The sequence below is a fragment of the Podarcis gaigeae genome, assembly GCF_964106915.1.
Source record: "Podarcis gaigeae genome assembly, chromosome: 17".
In the NCBI taxonomy this organism is placed as follows: Eukaryota; Metazoa; Chordata; class Lepidosauria; order Squamata; family Lacertidae; genus Podarcis; species Podarcis gaigeae.
Window position 1 is genome coordinate 31126790 of NC_139694.1, and position 18352 is coordinate 31145141.

The 18352-nt window shown below is 42.5% G+C and overlaps 1 protein-coding gene across 1 annotated transcript; it reads left to right on the top strand.

The window, feature by feature from the left end:
* Positions 1 to 5486: 5486 nt before the first annotated feature.
* On the top strand, positions 5487 to 16995 carry QTRT1 (queuine tRNA-ribosyltransferase catalytic subunit 1). The gene is made up of 10 exons (XM_083719476.1): positions 5487 to 5858; positions 9321 to 9389; positions 10060 to 10198; positions 11181 to 11259; positions 11852 to 11967; positions 13024 to 13162; positions 13713 to 13788; positions 14014 to 14123; positions 15994 to 16078; positions 16375 to 16995. The coding sequence occupies exons 1-10, from the start codon at positions 5640 to 5642 to the stop codon at positions 16525 to 16527; spliced, it is 1185 nt and encodes a 394-aa protein (XP_083575602.1). The 5' UTR covers positions 5487 to 5639; the 3' UTR covers positions 16528 to 16995.
* Positions 16996 to 18352: the final 1357 nt, after the last annotated feature.

Genomic DNA, 18352 nt, shown 5'->3' on the forward strand with positions numbered 1-18352 from the left:
CACTGCCTCCCGCAGTTTGGTCAAACTCATGCTGGTAACCTCGAAAACACTATCGATATATACCCTAACACCTATTAAAAAACATGCAGATAATTACAATAAAAACAGTGTGGCACCAGGGAGTAGGCCTTACTCCTATGTTAGTGTGCATAGGAGTGTACTGTCCACTCAAGTGCTATAGGCACACTCACCAGGAAGTGAGTACTGTGATCAATACTTGATGGCAGCAGGGATGGGGGATAAAATCAAGAGTTCCAAATAAGTGCAGTGCTTCCACTCCTCACGAGCAGTCACAGGTTCAGGCAGTGGCGTAGCGTGGGGGGTGCAGGGGGGCCGGCCGCACCAGGCGCAACATTTGGGGGGGGGCGTGCACTCGCACTCGCAGCTCTCTGCCCCCACCTGGCTCACTCACTCTCTCTCACTGCAGTGCTGGCTGTGTGAATCCAATCCGCCGGGTCGCCGCCCACTGTGGAGGGGGTGGGTGCCAGGCTTGCGGTGCGGAGAGAGAGCGAGAGACTATCTGGGGGAGGGACAGCGCAGTGGCCGCCCAGCGCAGCGCTGAGCGCGGGAGAGAACCACACCGGACCAGACCAGGCAGCAGCAAGAATAAGCTGGCAGCAGCGCAGGTTAGGGGTTAGGGGGCGCAAATTACTTGCCTTGCCCCGGGTGCTGACAACCCACGCTACACCACTGGGTCAGGACCAGGAAAGCATTCCCATCCAGTTGCACTTTAACCCATATGTGTTCCTATGCAACTTGCCACTGAAATAATTTGTTCTATTTTAGTGCTGCAAATTTTGTAACATATTAAAAGTCAGTTTAAAACTGTACAATTCTTACTACAAGCTATCTCAAAATTGCTACTAAACAGTTTCGATTTTTTGCTGTTATTTTACATTTCTCCCTGATACAAAAACTTGTTCTTTAAAAAATGTTACATTACCTAATAAGTTGTCTTATCACTCTGCCTTCATATGGTCACAAGAATCCAATTATCCACAACCTCTGAATTCTCACTTCAGTAATTTAATTTATTCTGTCTGCACCTGCTGTAGGCATATCAGCATTCTTAGGGTATTTTTAATACATATTTTACTGTTCTACAGATCTCCGTCGTTTCTCTAGACCAGTGGTTCCCAATTAGGGGTCCAGGGACAAATGCAATCACACTGGGGCTGCTTCTATCCCCAGGATAACAGGTCTTTTTGCTGCACAATATAGAGGAGAGGAGCAAGGTGTATGTACATTTTTTTATCAGCTGTGGTTTTAGCAATGGTACTGAGATACATGGTCTGCTTCTTCAACATTTCCCTATTAAAAGTTGTTTCTTATCACCACCCTGGCTACCCACCAATATCCTACAGTGCCTTCATAAGATGCTACAATTGAACATTTTCAAAATAATGCACTGCACAGCTGTACCACAGCACGGGGTGGAGGGTAGTGGGATAAAAATATTGAAAGTACTGTACTCTGTCGTACAGTACTTGACAATTGCATGGCAACACAACTATACATCTTTGCTTCTGCATTTATGCATTTTGCAATGGGTCATGCTATAAATGCTTGCCTTTTCCCCTGCTTGCTGATGGCCACAAAATGGAGAATCAGGAATGAGACTGATGGATCCAAGAAGCCACTTCTGCTGGTGAAAGTTTACAGTAAAGGATAGCAAACTTGCAAAAATTTGGACGTTTTATGACCGTGATACTACTGTGAAGCTACAAAATAGTACAAGCAGTAGTACATAGCACAATAACAAAATGTGTATCATCATCACCTTTAAAAAAAATACATGAAAAAAACACAGAACAAACAGGTACAAAATATGGGGCTGGTGTGGTATGTGGAAAATGTGGAACATGTGGAACATATGCATTCTAGTAATGGCTGCAACATCTCAAGTAGATTTATTCAGACTCCTCTTTACAGTATAACATATTATGAACTGAGAAAAGAATGGTCCTGATACAGTGCGAGCAAAGTCCATTTCTTTGCAAGCATTTTGAAATTGAATGAGCAGATGAAAGGGTGCGGATACTTGCTCTCTTGTAAAAACCCCATATAAATATAGTTTTGCTGTGTTCAGTTACTGATTTACTTGTGACTACCTGAGACAAAAGCATTTACATATATCATTTATCAGAATCAACCACAAAACCATTCCCAGTTTCTGTGACAATCTTTTGTAAGTATCATGAGGCATGTGTTTTTGTTTCTTTGATTGATTGTTTGTTTGTTTCTAAAAGTTTGACATCCAATACATGGCAGCACAAAAAGCCTTCAAGCTGAGCATACATTTCTGGCAAATCAAGAAGTTTCCAAGCTTTCTTTTATATTGCTCTGTGTTGACTCTTGTGCAGGGTGCTAAGTGAGCTGAATGCAACCAAGACATTGCGCAAGGAGGACAAGTTCTTTTTTTTTATAATATTTTTTATTAGTTTTATGAAATACAGAAAAAAGAACAAAGAGCATATTATAAAAGCAAAAAAAGAAAGTTACAAGTTTTCTTGTTCTTTTTTCCAAATCTACTGGACTTCCCCGCGTCCTCCCAACCCTGCATTCTCTGTGATACATAACATCTGCAATTTGTTAACTTGTTTCAATACTTATTGTATCTTCCATTTTATCATGTTACCCAATTTCAAATATATTATGACCCAAATCATGTACGTTTTCATTTTAACACAATAAAGTTGTTTCATTATTCTATCTCTGACTTCTTGTACCTTAATTTCCATTTCTTTAATTTAACATTACTGAAGCTAGATTTTCCTAAAAGGTGCGTTTTTTAAGATTCACACAACTTATAATATTTTTCCAAATAGATTTTAAATTTTTTCCAGTCCTCCTCAATTGTTTCTTCTCCCAAGTCTCGGATTCTGCCAGTCATTTCGGCCAGTTCCATGTAGTCCATCAACTGCGTGTGCCATTCCTCCAGTGTGGGTAAATCTTGTGGGTAAAGTTCTGCTTGCGTAATAGAAACTCCCCAGTCACTGGGCACCACCCACACCCACCAAATCTGCCACAAAGTGGGGATGACCCCAGAGCTGATTTTGGGCATGATGCACAGGTGGGATAAATTCCCCTGCACTAGTGGAAGTTGTTACAGTTGCACAGTTATGTTGTTGGATACAGCTGAGTCATTATTTCCTTCTTATTTTCCATTATGTACACTTACCAAGCAGTCCTATATGCCAATTATAATGGGAGTGGAGATGCATAGCTGCTATGCAGATGGAACAGCTACCATATGTATTTCCCACTCGGTCAAGGTGGGTGGGAGAGAGAGAAGAGAAACACACGACACAGAAGTAGTAATACAGTGGTACCTCGGGTTAAGTACTTAATTCGTTCCGGAGGCCTGTACTTAAGCTGAAACTGTTCTTAACCTGAAGCACCACTTTAGCTAATGGGGCCTCCTGCTGCCGCCGCGCTGCCAGAGCACAATTTCTGTTCTCATCCTGAAGCAAAGTTCTTAACCTGAAGCACTATTTTTGGGTTAGCGGAGTCTGTAACCTGAAGCGTATGTAACCTTAAGCGTATGTAACCCTAGGTACCACTGTACAGAGAAACAAACAAACAAAAACACAGAATAGTCACAAAGATGGAGGGGGAAAGTGTTAATGTTCAAAGATCCTAAGGCCGTTCAACAACAACAAAATGAGAAGACAAAATACATCATAAAACAACGAAACAAACCAATAACCCCACCCCCCGACACCATTCCAAGTTTTTGGAAACCAATTCTGTATTACCACAACATCTGCATAACGTTTGACGTACTTTTGTGCACTTTGCTAAAAATTTACCCTCTCCAAAACATTAGGTGAAATCAGTGTTCTTACGTTAAAGCAGCAATGAAATGGATAGCAGAGCAGTTCACTTTCCGTGAAACTGATGTTTTGTTATTTGGGCTTAGCCTTCCTCTGTCTGATATTCAGTTTCATGGGAAAATGACTTGTCTTTTAGCCTCACCTGTCTCCCTTGTGTGGAATAAGGGCTCTGTCACAGTAGTAAATTTTGTAATTGGCCACAGCCCCACAGCAGCCATTTTGTGACTACTGTTGCCTGCATAGCAGCAATGTTGTGGTGTTGCCTACAATTCTTTCTCAAGATTTCAGATGTTCCCACTGTTCAGAAAAGTTTGGGGGGTCCTATTCTACATGTCACTTTCACAAGGTCACTCAGATGGTTGGATTCTTATAAATCAGGGGTGGTGACCTCAGGGCTGGTGAGTGGGGAATGTGGCCCTTCATGCCTCTACTTGGCCCTCGGGACTCTTCCCAGGCACACCTCTCACCAGTCCTGCTTTACACTCTTCTCAAGTGATTTCCCTCCTGTCTGAAATGTAACTCTTGAGTGCCTCTTGCTTGCCTTAGATGAAAAACTGTGCATACAGAACATGGTAATAAAAATTATTATTATTATTATTATTATGAGGGGCACACTCTTAGTTGGATGGCTTGTGTGCTCTATTTTCCAGTTCTCTCTTTGAAAAACAATCCTCTGTTTGAAGAGCTGTTCAGTTTAAGTTTGGTTTAAAGGTAAAGAAGCTTAAACAAGGAGAGCGGAGGCCTTGAAATTGCTCATCACCAGCGGCTAGATGGCAGACTAAGCAGGCATTTTGGCAGACTAAGCAGGCATTTATGTTTGCCATATGTCCTCTTTTTCCAGGACACGTCCTCTTTTTAATGGGTACATAAAATGAGAGTTGTCATAGCGATCCATAGTTAAAAGTAAAAGTCGGCAAATGTGTCCTCTTTCTTGCTGTTCAAAATATAAGTCAGCTGTTCACATCTCCCTCTGAGTTAGTGAGATGTAGGGTATTTCCATGTAAATTATAGTAATGTATCAATATGCGTAAATAAGGAAATTTTATGCAAATTGATTGATTGATTCGATTTCTGTGCCGCTTTTCGTGCTTACAAATTTGCATCCTCTTTTGTCACCTTTGAAAGGGCTGATGCCGTTGTGATTTCATTCTAATTCTTTGTATGGTTTGAGTACAAACCCAGTCAGATGGGCGGGGTATAAATAATAAAATTATTATTACTATTACTATTATTATTGATTATGCATATATTTTTAAACATATAATATAATTAATAAAATCAATTAACTAATAATATAATTTAATAGATTTTAATATTATACTGTATGTTTTAAGCGATTATTATTATAACGATAGTAAGACACACATACACACACATATATATATACTGTACAGTCTATGTTTTTAGCGGTTCTTATTTTTGTTCCTCTTATTTATATGTTTGTATACCACAAATCTTTGCCAATCTAAAGATATCAATCGGGCCTGCTCGTTGTTGTTTTTTGCTGCCCCTGGTTCCTACAGAGTCGCCTCCGCAGTTATCCACCTCTACCCTCTGAGTTTTCGTATCTCTAGGGGCATTAATGCAGGCGCGGCCAATAACGTTCCGGCGTCAAGGGGCGGGCGCTGGAACTAGTCCAATGAACAGCGTCGGGCCCCTCAGAACCGGAGATCCTTTGTATCTCTATAGGTGGACGTCGGGGTATGTAGAAGAGTTAAAAATCCATCCTTTAGCCCCGCCCCTCACAACGCCGCGTCACGTGACAGGCCGCGTTGGCGCGGGGGAGAGGGCGGCTTGGTTGCTATGGCGGCGGCGCCGGCCCTGTCGCTGCGCGTGGTGGCGGAATGCGGGCGAAGCAAGGCCCGCGCGTGCGAGCTGCGGCTGCCGCACGGCTCCGTCAACTGCCCGGTCTTCATGCCAGTCGGTACTCAGGGAACCATGAAGGGCCTCACCGCGACGCAGCTGGACGCGCTCGGGTGCCGCCTGTGCTTGGGGAACACCTACCATCTGGGCATGCGCCCCGTGAGTAAGACGACCCCCCCCAACACCCCCCCCCTCAAACCTTGACCTGCCATTTACAGTGCTACCTTGGGCTACATACGCTTCAGGTTACAGACTCCGCTAACCCAGAAATATTGCTTCAGGTTAAGAACTTTGCTTCAGGATGAGAACAGAAACTGCACAGTGGCGGTGGGGCGGCAGCAGGAGGCCCCATTAGCTAAAGTGGTGCTTCAAGTTAAGAACAGTTTCAGGTTAAGTACGGACCTCCGGAACGAATTAAGTACTTAACCCGAGGTACCACTGTATTTCTACTAAAGACTGCGAAGACGTTTCCTACTCTCAGTGGAATTCTCCTCCCCCCCCATCCTATTTTCAGGGGGGGGACACCCAATATTCAGTTCAATTACAACAACAAGAAAATGTTTATTCGGCTTTACGCCCATCATGAAACACAACAAAACAAATCAAATCAGTTCAATTACAGTGATTGCAGTATTTGGGGGTTTTTTAATTTAAAAAATAGATACTTTTTATTATTTATTTTTATTATTATTGATTGAATTTATATACCGCCCTATACAGTGGTACCTCGGGTTACAGACACTTCAGGTTACAGACTCCGCTAACCCAGAAATAGTACCTCAGGTTAAGAACTTTGCTTCAGGATGAGAACAGAAATTGTGCTCCGGTGGCGCAGTGGCAGCAGGAGGCCCCATTAGCTAAAGTGGTGCTTCAGGTCAAGAACAGTTTCAGGTTAAGAACGGTCCTCCGGAACAAATTAAGTACTTAACCCGAGGTACCACTGTACCCAGAGGTCTCAGGGTGGCTCACAGAAAATATCACAGTACAGTATATAAAATAAAAATAAAAACAATAACCCAATAACACCCTCCCAAAAAAGAGCCACATTTTAAAAGGGTATAGGTTGTCCATCAGGTCAACCAAAGGCCTGGTTAGAAAGCAACGTTTTTGCCTGGCGCCTAAAGGTGTATAATGAAAGCGTTAGATGAACTTCCCTGGGGAGAGCATTCCACAGACAGGGAGCCACTGCAAAAAAGGCCCGTTCTCGTGTTGCCACCCTCTGGACCTCTTGAGAAGGAGGCATATGAAGGAGGGCCTCAGAAGATGATCTCAGGTTCTGGGTAGGTTCATATGGAAAGAGGCCGTCCTTCAGATACTGTGGTCCTGAGCCGTTTATTAGAATTAAGAGTTTCAAAACAAATATTTTGTAAGTGCAAAACACAAGGCCGTAACAGTTGCTGATAATAGAGAATCGTGGAATTGTAGAGTTGGAAGAGACCCCAAGGGTCCTCTATTTCAATCCCCTGCAATACAGGAATCTTAGCTTAATCATACAAGACAGGTGCCAATCCAGTTTCTGCTTAAAAACCTCCAAAGAATGCAAGTCCACTACCCCCTGCAGGAGTCCATTCCACTGTCAACCACTGTTCGGTCAGAATCTCCTTTCTTATAATTTGAAACCACTGGTTTGGGTTTTAGTCTCCAGAGCAGAAGAAAACAAGCTTGCTCTATCTTCCATAGGACAGCCCTTTAGGCGGTTGAAGCTGGTTTTCATAACTCCACTCGGTCTCCACTAAACATACTCCTTCAACCCATCCCCATAAGGCTTGGTTTCCACACCCTGTTTATCATCTTGTTTGCCCTCCTTTGCATACATTCCAGCTTGTCAATATCCTTCTTAAACTGTGGCACCCAGAACTGGACTCAGTACTCCAGATGTAGTCTGGCAAAGGTAGAATAGAAAGGTACTATTACTTCCCTTGATCGTGACACTATACTTCTGTTGATGAAGCCTTACAATAGCATTAGCATTTTTTTCTGTGGCATCACACTTTTGACTCATGTTAAGCTTGTGTTCTACTAAGAGCCTTAGGTCCTTTCAGTACTGGCAAGCCAGGTGTCCCCCATCTTATATTTGTGCAGCAGCTGGTTCTTGTTGCCTAAGTATTGAACCTTACATTTGTCACTATTGAAATTCATTTTATTAGTTGCTATTCTATGCTGTTATAGAAATGATTGGAATGTTTTAAGTTATAAGTAACAAAAGTCGAGGGTCAAATGGGCCGAGATGAATATTTAAAAAGTTACTTGTCCCAGAGATTTACAGCTGCCAGAGGGAAAAGTGGATGTTTTTAAATCTGCAAATGTTTTTGAGCCTGCAAATTCCCACCAGACTGAACAGAGAAGCCTGGAAGTTTTAAGTAGGTTGGCCGTTCCTAAAGCCTGAGAGGTGTTTTTTGTTTGGGAAGTTTTTGGCTTCAGAATCCAAACCAGCCTTGTACATGCCCAGCTTTGATTTGCAATGTTGATATAAACATGGGACTATATTGCAGGGTTGTTGTGAACCATTGAACTTCAGCTCCCCACAGCCTTGCAATAATGCATGAGCATTGGAAATCTGCATAGGTAGGGTTGTTTTTTAGATGTTTAAATTAAAAAGCTTCACACAGAAGAATACTTGGATTAAAAAGAGCATGAATTTCTCTACTGCTGCCTTTTATATGGGGACAGACGTGCTGGTGTCTAGCCACAGCTTTATTGAAGTCTTTTATTTCTATGAGTAGTTATCATTTCTAAGCTATTCCAAATTCAAAAATGGTTTTTATCTGAACCAATAAATCTGGTCAATAGAATCCAACAGGACTGTGAGATACCCTCTCATTTTTTCTTACATCTTTGACACACTCTGTTAATCAGCGGACACAATGCTTCGTTCAATACAGGAATAGCTCTGAGCATGTCTTTCTCTTAGTATTAAGTAATCAGAGCCCCAAAGGACAAACCTTTTGCATAAGCTTGGCCACGGTACCGGTTTTTAAGAAATCTAGTACAGAGTACAGGCCTATACTGAGGGATGTTTGCTGAGGTGGTTCCTGCTCTCCTTGGAAGCCAGGCAAGTGAGATTCCAGGGTTGGAACAAGCCAAAGGATACCCTTTTCTCAGCTCTCTTTTCAGATACTCCTTTTTCACACTCCAGCCAAAAGCAAAACGGAGAAGGTCTTGCAGAACAAATGAGAAGGAAGATAATTAATGTTTACATGGTATTTTAGGTTTTAAAAATACTTCACACACTTGGTCTTATTGTATTCCTTCGACAGCCCTGTTAGGTGATATCTACACATTGCAGATGGGTAGCTACAAAGAGAGAAAGAAAAGCAGATGTGAGATTCCAACCAAGCACTTTCTGTTTCATGGTGTAGTCTGATAGCCAATTTATTGCAGCATCTCTCCTGTATTTTGGTTTGTTCTCCCCTATGTGCCCTTTTGTTGGGAGCATCCTGCTCTGAATATTGCTGCAGGCACAGTGTCTGAATGTTAAGGGTCTGACCTTGTGCTGTTGCTGTTTTTAGCTTGGTCATATGCCAGATTATGAGAGGAAAGTTTTGATGCCTGGCATCAGTGGTGGGGGTCTTTGGCACTAGCTATGTTAGGCACTGATTATAACCTTTTATCCTTCTCTAGGGACCAGAGCTTATCCAAAAAGCCAATGGGCTCCATGGCTTTATGAACTGGTCACGAAACCTGCTCACGGTGAGTATTGAAGGGACTAATTAAAGCACTTGCCACTGGAAAACCAACCATCGTCTGTTGGCAAAAATAAGAAGCCATGGCTAATGAGAGATGGCAGGAATCTAGGCATTGTGGCAGCCGGGGCACATGTCTTACAGAAACACTTCAAGCACTTGGGAGACTCACTGCTCAGTTGAATGTTAGTTTAGAACACGCTCAGTTGAATGTTAGTTTAGAACACGCAAAGCAGATACACTTTCAAACTGAATATTTTCCATAGCTGGAGAGATTGAGAGAAAAGGAATGTTCTTCACTTATTCATTCTTCTAGTGAGCAATATATGCTGCTGCCTGAGCTTCTTGTTGGGAGAAAGCAGTGACTCTTTTTCTGCCACAGATTCTCTGTGTGGTTTTGCACAAATTGTTTTGAACTGTTCACCTCACCAGGAATAGAAGTGAGTGTACCAGTTGCTGCTGGAGTGTTGAAAGGATGTGTTCAAACACAGAAGTTCAGAACACTAAATAACTATAGCTGAAGCACAAATGGTTTTTCTTTAATTCATCCCAATTCTTCTCAGGCCTTTGTAGTCAAATGAATGCCTTGCTCTTCTGGCAATTATGGGAGCAGAGCACCAGAACAGAATAATTTTGCTTATTTCAGGTCTGTTCATAGTGTCACTGTTTTCCTGCAGGATAGCGGTGGGTTCCAGATGGTCTCTCTGGTGGAGCTGTCTAAGGTGACAGAGGAGGGAGTGTGCTTCCGTTCTCCTTATGATGGCAAGGAGATTCTGCTGACTCCAGAGAAATCCATTGAAATACAAAATGCTCTTGGTAACTATTCTGTCTTGCATAATGCCACCTGCTGAATTGACTGGTGCTTCATACTACAGACATTCTTCTCCTGCCACAGCTGTTTCCCTGCTTTGAAATTCCACATAGACATAGAACTTCAGAGGGAGGCAACCAGTCACTCTGGTGGTGACCCTTCTGTTTGAGTTAATGGTGAATCTTCACTGAAGATCTCAAATGAGGCACCAGTGAGATGAAAGCATTTTGTAACCTGAGTAACTTTGGGTAATAATCCACAATGGGCTATTAAAATTCACCTAAAGAGCCCAGAAATCAGAAATCATAAGTAGTAAATAATGAGATGATTCTGAGCGCCTTCTTTAGCTCCATCCTGGCATTTACTACTGGGTGGAGGTCAGAAAGTGGAGCAGGGATCTCAAAAAAACTATTATGGTTAACTTCATCCCAGTTCTATAGAACAGCACCATACCATATCAAGGGTTTTTTTAAAATGCTGTTGGGAGAGAGAGAGGCAGGGAGGCTTTTCAGTTAGCAAAATGTAGAGCCGCTTGTACTGATTTTCAGAATTTTAACATCTACTTAAGACTTTTCTGAAATAGAAGTAGATGAAAAAAGACCCTAAATTCCTGAATTATTTTTAAATTCATTGAAATTAAAAAAACCAATTTGTATGCAATTGGCTTTCCTAAAAGAAAAGTACCTTAGTTTCTTTGAGTATTAAGAAGTGTTTGAGTTTACAGTATTACGAAATTTTCACTAATATCTTAGAGATGCCTGCCTCTGCTCAGTGTTAACTGAGATAAGCTTGCTTATTTTTAGTAAAAGTACAGTGGGACAGCCGGTTGGACAATTGGCTCTATGCTACTTCTGTGTTAAATATTTTAATTAGCCTTTAGGACAAAAATTGAGAGAATGTCTTGTTTTAAATTAATAAATTTGAAATCTGTGGTGTGGACTGATCTCATTTGCTTTTGCTGACATACATTGCATTTTTCTTCCTTAGGCTCTGACATCATGATGCAGTTAGATGATGTGGTCAGCAGCACAGTTAGCGGCCCCCGGGTAGAAGAAGCCATGTTCAGGTTTGCTTTGTGTGTTGTGTCGATCTGCCTGTTCATCCCAACTCAGCTTCTCTGTGCCACTGACTTCTGTGGTGCTTACTCACACAGTCTTTTGGCCTGCCTTGCTTGTCTAGGCATGGAATCTTTGTTTACTACATCTCAATTCTGTATGTTAAGCATGAGCAGATGAAATTATACAAATGTCATATGACTGTAAAAGCTCCTTTGATTTGTTTTAAACACAAACTTCATTCTGCGCTGGTAGAAGTCACCTGAGTTAATGTCAAATTTGTGCTAGGTTAAGCCCTGTATCCCCCTCCCCAAACTCCCCCCAAAATCAGCTCCTGCACTTATCCAAGGATAAGACTACAAGTCCAGATTGTGAGATTTCAAGTCAGCATGGCTCATTGCCTGTCTGCTGAGCTGCCAACTTGGAGTGCATGCTTGAGGGGTGGTAAGAAGCAATGAGCTGTGGTGCCTCCTCTAGAATGACTAATGCTGGACGTTTGATGCACCTACATTTGCAACTCCCTGAGTAACGTAATGTCTGACTGTGGAATGATATGACAAATGCTACCTTTTCTTAACTGACCAGGAGATCTGTCTGTTGCAGGTCCATTCGCTGGCTGGACAGATGTATTGCAGCACATACCAAGCCTGGCCAGCAGAATTTATTTGCTATTATCCAGGGTGGACTGGATCCTTCCCTCCGATCTAAGTGTCTGGAAGGTAATTTTTTTTTTTATGGGCTTTGTCCACAAACAACTTCTGGTCCCAGTTTGAAGCTATTCATATTTGAGGGCAAGACCAAAGAGAGTTTTGCTGAAATTCATATCCACAGGGAGTCTCATGAGGGCAGTCACCTTCTGTTGATCTCAGTTTCCCAGCCCTGAGGTGTTTCAGTTTCTGGCCACAAGTCTACCAATTCAAGAAAAGCTTCAGTCACTGATTGCTAAAGTTGCAAACCAGAGTTGCAGACATTAATTGATCGGCTAATTAGGTAAAGTTTCACTTGCAGTGGTGAAATTTTTACCCAGAGAGATTGTAAATTCATGACAAAATTGCTCACATGCTGTTTAGGCTATTTTGGTTCTGGTGTGATGTTAACAGTAAGAAATGGAAGAGGAAATATTAAATATGGCCTTTCCTCCTAAGAATGATCAGTTGCTTTGTTTATAAAAGCCTAAAAAGACACCAGGGGAATTGCAGAAGGGTTCTTATGTAGTATTCCTTATTCCTATTATAACTTATGTAGTGTTCTAGGAGCCTCAGGCTAGGATAATTTTCTACAAATACAACAATTCCAAGAACCGCTTTTATATTTTCGTCATTCATTTGGAAAAGGAAGAAGATGGTGGATTTGTGGCTTATTTCCCAAGCTGAGAATCTACTATATATTTTGGAAAGTTGTTCTTCTGTTCACTGTACGTTTGGGTACCTTCTCAGACATTGTAACTTGATTTTGCATCATGGTCTTGAGACCAAGGAACAGGTTTTTGTCGATGTTTCGATACAATATGAGACCATTTTGAATCAAGATGGTGGATTGAACTTTTAAAAATGGTACAGAATTCCTGAGCAACACTGGGTTCGAGGTTGCTAGTAAATAAATAGTACTTCAAACATTCACAGCAGCAACTGTGGAGGGGGTGGTCTGTTGGCATTCTTGTCTGAGTTTCCTTAGGATGATGCTTCCCTAGAAGTAGAAGTTCACAATTCTTACAGCTACCTCCCTTTCCCCTCTCTCTGTCTCTCTGTTTCTCTCTTCTCCTCCCTCTCGGCTAGAAATGACTAAACGAGACGTGCCGGGCTTTGCCATTGGGGGCCTGAGTGGTGGCGAGGCCAAAGATCACTTCTGGAGGATGGTAGATCTCAGTACGAATCATCTCCCCAGGAACAAGCCTCGCTATCTCATGGGAGTGGGGTAGGAGCAAGTGACACACTTCAGGCAAAGCATATTGGTGCCTGGGACATAATTGTCCTTTAGACTCCAGCAGGAACATGTCAAAATGGATTTCTGCTGGTAATGTGACCAGCTAGAGGAAACGACCAATTAACATGCACCTGAATGATGCACAATTGCATTCATGGCTCCAAACCTGAAAGTGATCCATAAACATCACTAAACACGTCACTAAAAGGGTGGAACAGGGGTGGGGGCGCTTATATGTGCTCTGCCAACACACTGGGAACTGATCCCCTTTGCAAAATGGTTGTTGCCTGTACTATATTCTCAAACCATTACAACCATCCCTCTTTCTCCTTCAACCAGAATGACTTGACCGTTTCAAGTCAGTCCCCTTGGCAGTTGTGCTCACCCTGACAATTTCTGGGCACAAGCTTACCACGAAAATGTTCCCATCTCTGCCATTAGAAGGCTGCGCATTCTTGATTGGGCCAGGCTGTGTCATAGACGGTGGGTACACTTGCAGCATCTTCATCACCTGATGTGTCTCTCTCCATTTCTCATGAAGTTATGCTACTGACCTGGTGGTGTGTGTGGCTCTGGGCTGCGATATGTTTGACTGTGTCTTCCCTACGAGGACTGCAGTAAGTAGCTGTGTTGGCTGCAGGGGAAACTGGTAGTGGGCCCACTGGCAAGGGGGGGGGGAGGAGGGCCACTTCACTACACGGTGGAAGAACATATAACCTGGGATGGCAGCACTATTCAAAGCAGTGAAGTGTTTTGAAACCCCATCAGTAAAGACTGATGAGTGCTGTTTGTGTTCCCCTGAATCTCCTGGCTGCTGACATTTTTGCACTTTCAACTTCCAGCGCTTTGGTTCAGCCTTGGTCCCCTGGGGCTCCCTGCAGCTGAAGAACAAGCAATATGCCAAGGATTTTCGGCCCATTGATGAGAACTGTGATTGTCCCACATGCCAGAGGTTGGTGAGCTTCAGGGATGGTGGTTGTTTTTTTAAAAAACTCAGATTTGCCCTTTGCAAAGACTGATTCCTTTGTTGGAAGGCAGACCATTTTTCATCTATTGCTGAGGGCCTGAGGTATACTTTTAAAGGTGGAATCAGGGAAGCAGAGTCGTAGAAAATATATCTGTGCTGCAGCTTTCTTGCTGAGTTTTGTCAGTGCAACTCTGAGCAGAGCAATCATCCTCAGGCATTGGGTTGACAGGGATGGGAGGAATGGGTGCGGGAATCACAATATATTGGCCCATGACCAGTTATGTAAGTAAACCAGTACAGCCAATATAAGATTATATCATTTGGGAAGACAGGCGAACTAATGCCAGTGTATTGGAAGAAGCAAAGATCACCAGCGTCAAAACAATGATTCTTCAACATCAACTTCATTGGACTGATCATGTTGTGTGGATGCCTGATTATCATCTTCCAAAGCAACTACTCTATTCCAAACTTAACAGTGGAAAGCGTAATGCTAGTGGTCAACAAAAGAGGTTTAAAGGCACATCTTTAAAAATGTAGTATAAAAACAGACAACTGGGAAACACTGGCTTGTGAGTGCTCCAATTAGTGAACAGCCTTTACCAAAGGTGTCATGGGCTTTGAAGACGTTTGAACTCAGGACAAAAGGGAGAAATATGCTAAGAGGAAGGCATGCTTGGCAAACCCTCATTATGATCAACTCCCACCCGGAAACCTATGTCCCCACTGTGGAAGGATGTGCGGATCCAGAATAAGAAGATACCTCCTCTGATACATTTTAAGAAGTTTGTGTCAGATCCCTTTCATAGCATATACCCAAGATAATAGCATGGACCAATGACATCTGGGCACACCTTAACCACCTTTTAGTGCTTTCAAAGAAGAAAATATTTGAGTATGGTATCTTCGTCTACTTCAGTGTTACTTAACTATGGAAAGAAAGAGAAGCAGTAGTTTTATTCCATGCTCATTCCTGAACACTTCCTGTATCGTAGTTGGGGGATCAGATTAGATCCAGGGCAACTTAAGTTCAGATCCTCACTCAGCTCGGATACATTAATTGTGTTTCTTAGGCCACCCCACAGGGAGGATAAAATGGTCTGGAGAAAATTGGGTAGACCATTCCTGAAGGAGACTGAATAGATAATTGGGCATAATTTGTCTGTACCGTAGAATGCAGAGGCAGCCTAATTTCTAATAGTTGCTATGTTAGAATTATTGCAGAAGTCTCATATGAAGCTGATGAGCTAGATACACTTTCTTGAGACAAGGAGGCTCTGATTGTTCTCAGGGAGGTGAAGGTTGTCAGGGGAAGTGTGAACTGCTCCCTTGCCTCTTTCAAAGGATCTTAACAAGGCTGAGCTAACATTCTCCAGGAGGTTTCTCACATCAAGGCCCTTGCCCATGAGCTTCATGCTACACATATTTGTCTGTCTTTAAAGTACCGTAGGCCTTTTATTGTTCTCTACCTGAGTGTTTCTTTGATTTCTCCCTGGCCTACTCCAATATTTACGTGCCCCCCACTTCTGATGAACTGTTGAATCCAGAAGTACTGCTCAACAATCTCCTTTGTAGACATCAAGGCTTTTATAGAAGAAGGGATTGTGGGACCTAGGAAAACTATCTCCCTAGCACAACAATGCTGGCAGCTATTTCCAAAAGATTAGTGTTCAGAGAGAAATTCCCAGTGCTGCTTTTGTTGTCCTGTGGTAAAGTGGGTAGCTGTTAGCGTTTACTTTGGTAGGAAAGATTTGGTGATTTCCTCTTATTCTTCCTAGCATTGGTGTGTAGATTACCTTCCTTAGGTCTTGGCTCACAAGAGCATTCTCTTGTTCCTTATTTTGTCTCTTGACAGGTACAGCCGAGCGTTCTTGAATGCTCTCTTCCGGAGTGACACAGCTGCCATGCACCATGTTACTGTGCATAATATTGCATACCAGGTTGGTCCATCTTGTGCACCTTTTGTAGCCTTAAGGCTTTCTTCTATTAGGCAGTAAAGCCTGGCACCATTTTTGGTGGTGGGAAAGATTCTCGTAAGACGCTGGGAAAACTAGGCTGTTCGGTAGCTCTTCAGTCTTCAGTCTCGTGAGTTTACAATGTCATCTTTGTTGTATGTTTTCCCCTGTTGATTGTGGTTGGGCCTTCCATGGGACTAGTTGTGCCGACGTTTACATGCATGGTGTTTGAAGCGCATCTGCTAAAGAGATGGCATCTCTGTCTTTCCCCCTCTTTTCAGCTGAACCTGATGCATTCAATCCGGGAGAGTATCATTGAACAGAGGTTCCCACAGTTTGTTCAGGACTTCATGAAGACCATGTATGGCAACATCAGCAGCTACCCACAGTGGGCCATAGATGCCCTGGCCTCTGTTGGAATTATCCTGGAGTGAGAGGGATACAGTTGTCCTGCCAGCATCACCGAGCAAGCAAAATCCAACTTGGAGCCCAGCACCTGTGAACCAGCATGTGTCCCCTGGATCCAGGTCTCTCAATCATTGGTTGCCTTACTTGCATAGCTGTGCCAGTTTTCTTTCCAGAACAGTACTCTAGGTATTTGCAGCACCAAATACCTCTTTCTATTCAATGAGTGCTTGGGAAGAATCAGAGGAGCTGACGGTTTTTATTGCAATGGTCATTCTTGTCTTCATGGTTAAACTGGAGCTACCTTGAAAGTTTCTTATTTTTATATTTTTAGTATGTAAAAAAATCCTATTTTTTATTTGCATTTTTACATGATTTCTCTGAACCGAGAAAATATGTTTGTGGAGCTGGCAGATTGAGCAGAGCTGTCCACATTATGCAGATTCTTGGAGAAGCAATTCCTGTTCTGTGCACAAATAAAAGTCTACAACTGAAAACTGTGTGCATCCTTTAAGTTTTTATTCTCTGTTTGTAGGTGCTTGTTTGTTTGTTTGTTTGTTTGTTTGACAATGAACAGTATTATCTCCTTTCCTAGACTGATGGAGCTGGAACTTGGCAAGGTTGACTAGCCTTGCTTGTGCAGGCACTTCTGAAAGTCCAAGTGTGGCAGTATTAATACCTTACCCCCAGTGTTTCAAATTTTAATCACAGGTGATTTAGGCCATGCTATTATTTAAAACTGCTTTACCTGGGGACATTCTCTGCCATCAGCTGTGCTTTGGGGCCTCAACTGTGTCAGAAGCTTGATCATTCTTCGTTTGTTTCCTACATGTTTTTGTACAACCCAAAATCCGGGTCTCCTTGTTTTGAAAACTGAAGGCAGCTGGATGATTTATGTTAATTCAACTCAATTTTGTTGTTATTGTTGTTGCGACAATCATCATTTTGACCATAACTAAAAAAGAAACATACGTCCTATCCATACTATACAAAAAGTGTATAGATTCACCTTTAAAAGACAGTGTTAACCAATATGTATACATACATATCTTAAAATACAAATGGAAACATGTCAGTTTCTTTATTTCATCGTGGACCGTCTCTTTACAGTCCACCATATTATCTTTAATGAACGTTCTTCTCCGTTTTGGGGCAGGGGCTGCAAATCTTGCAATATTATTTGCCACAAATATGTTAAAGCCAAACAGCAGGGTGACGTATGTACAAATGAGACATTAACAATCAGGTTATCCCCCATTTAATTGTAATGATTAACATATTGTCTATACTAGGAGGTTAATGCGGTCCCATGCCAGCCTGCATAGTGAGACAGCCTGCATTGGGCAGTATATTTTTGGGGTGCTCTTCTAGGATAGCAAATAGCTAATTATTGTCAAGGGGCTAGTATTGGCTTATCACGGGTGGGAAGTGAAACACCATTTGCATTTCCTGCTTAGCCACCAAATACTCCCGGATCATCCAGCCAAGCCACCTTTTGGAGCAGCTCTATTGCTTGGCTTGTGGCTCAGCTTATAAGTGAGTGTGGAGATGATCCCAGGGGAAGTGACGGAGTTTATCCTTGGGAGTGCTGCTGGGCATTTGATTCTGGACCCTAAACGTTAGATGAATGGGAATGTCCAAATTGCAATGGAGATGATTCCATGGTCACTGGCCTTGGCAGATGCTTTCCTTTGCATGCCAGCAGAGGTCAGTAGATGCTGAATTTGTGTTCACTGAAGCCGAGGGTGGCTATGACATGGTCTGCAACAAATTCTACATAGGAGGTATCTTATGGGTTAGTAGTAGTAACTTTGGTCTGTAGGGTCCATAACAAAAGGATATAATCTGAAGCTA

Bases quoted from the DNA above. Each gene is read 5' to 3' on its own strand.
- QTRT1 (XM_083719476.1), top strand. From the start codon at position 5,640: ATGGCGGCGGCGCCGGCCCTGTCGCTGCGCGTGGTGGCGGAATGCGGG. The intron at 5,859-9,320 runs GTGAGTAAGACG...ATCCTTCTCTAG, and splicing joins ACCATCTGGGCATGCGCCCC to GGACCAGAGCTTATCCAAAA. The intron at 14,124-15,993 runs GTTGGTGAGCTT...GTCTCTTGACAG, and splicing joins GATTGTCCCACATGCCAGAG to GTACAGCCGAGCGTTCTTGA.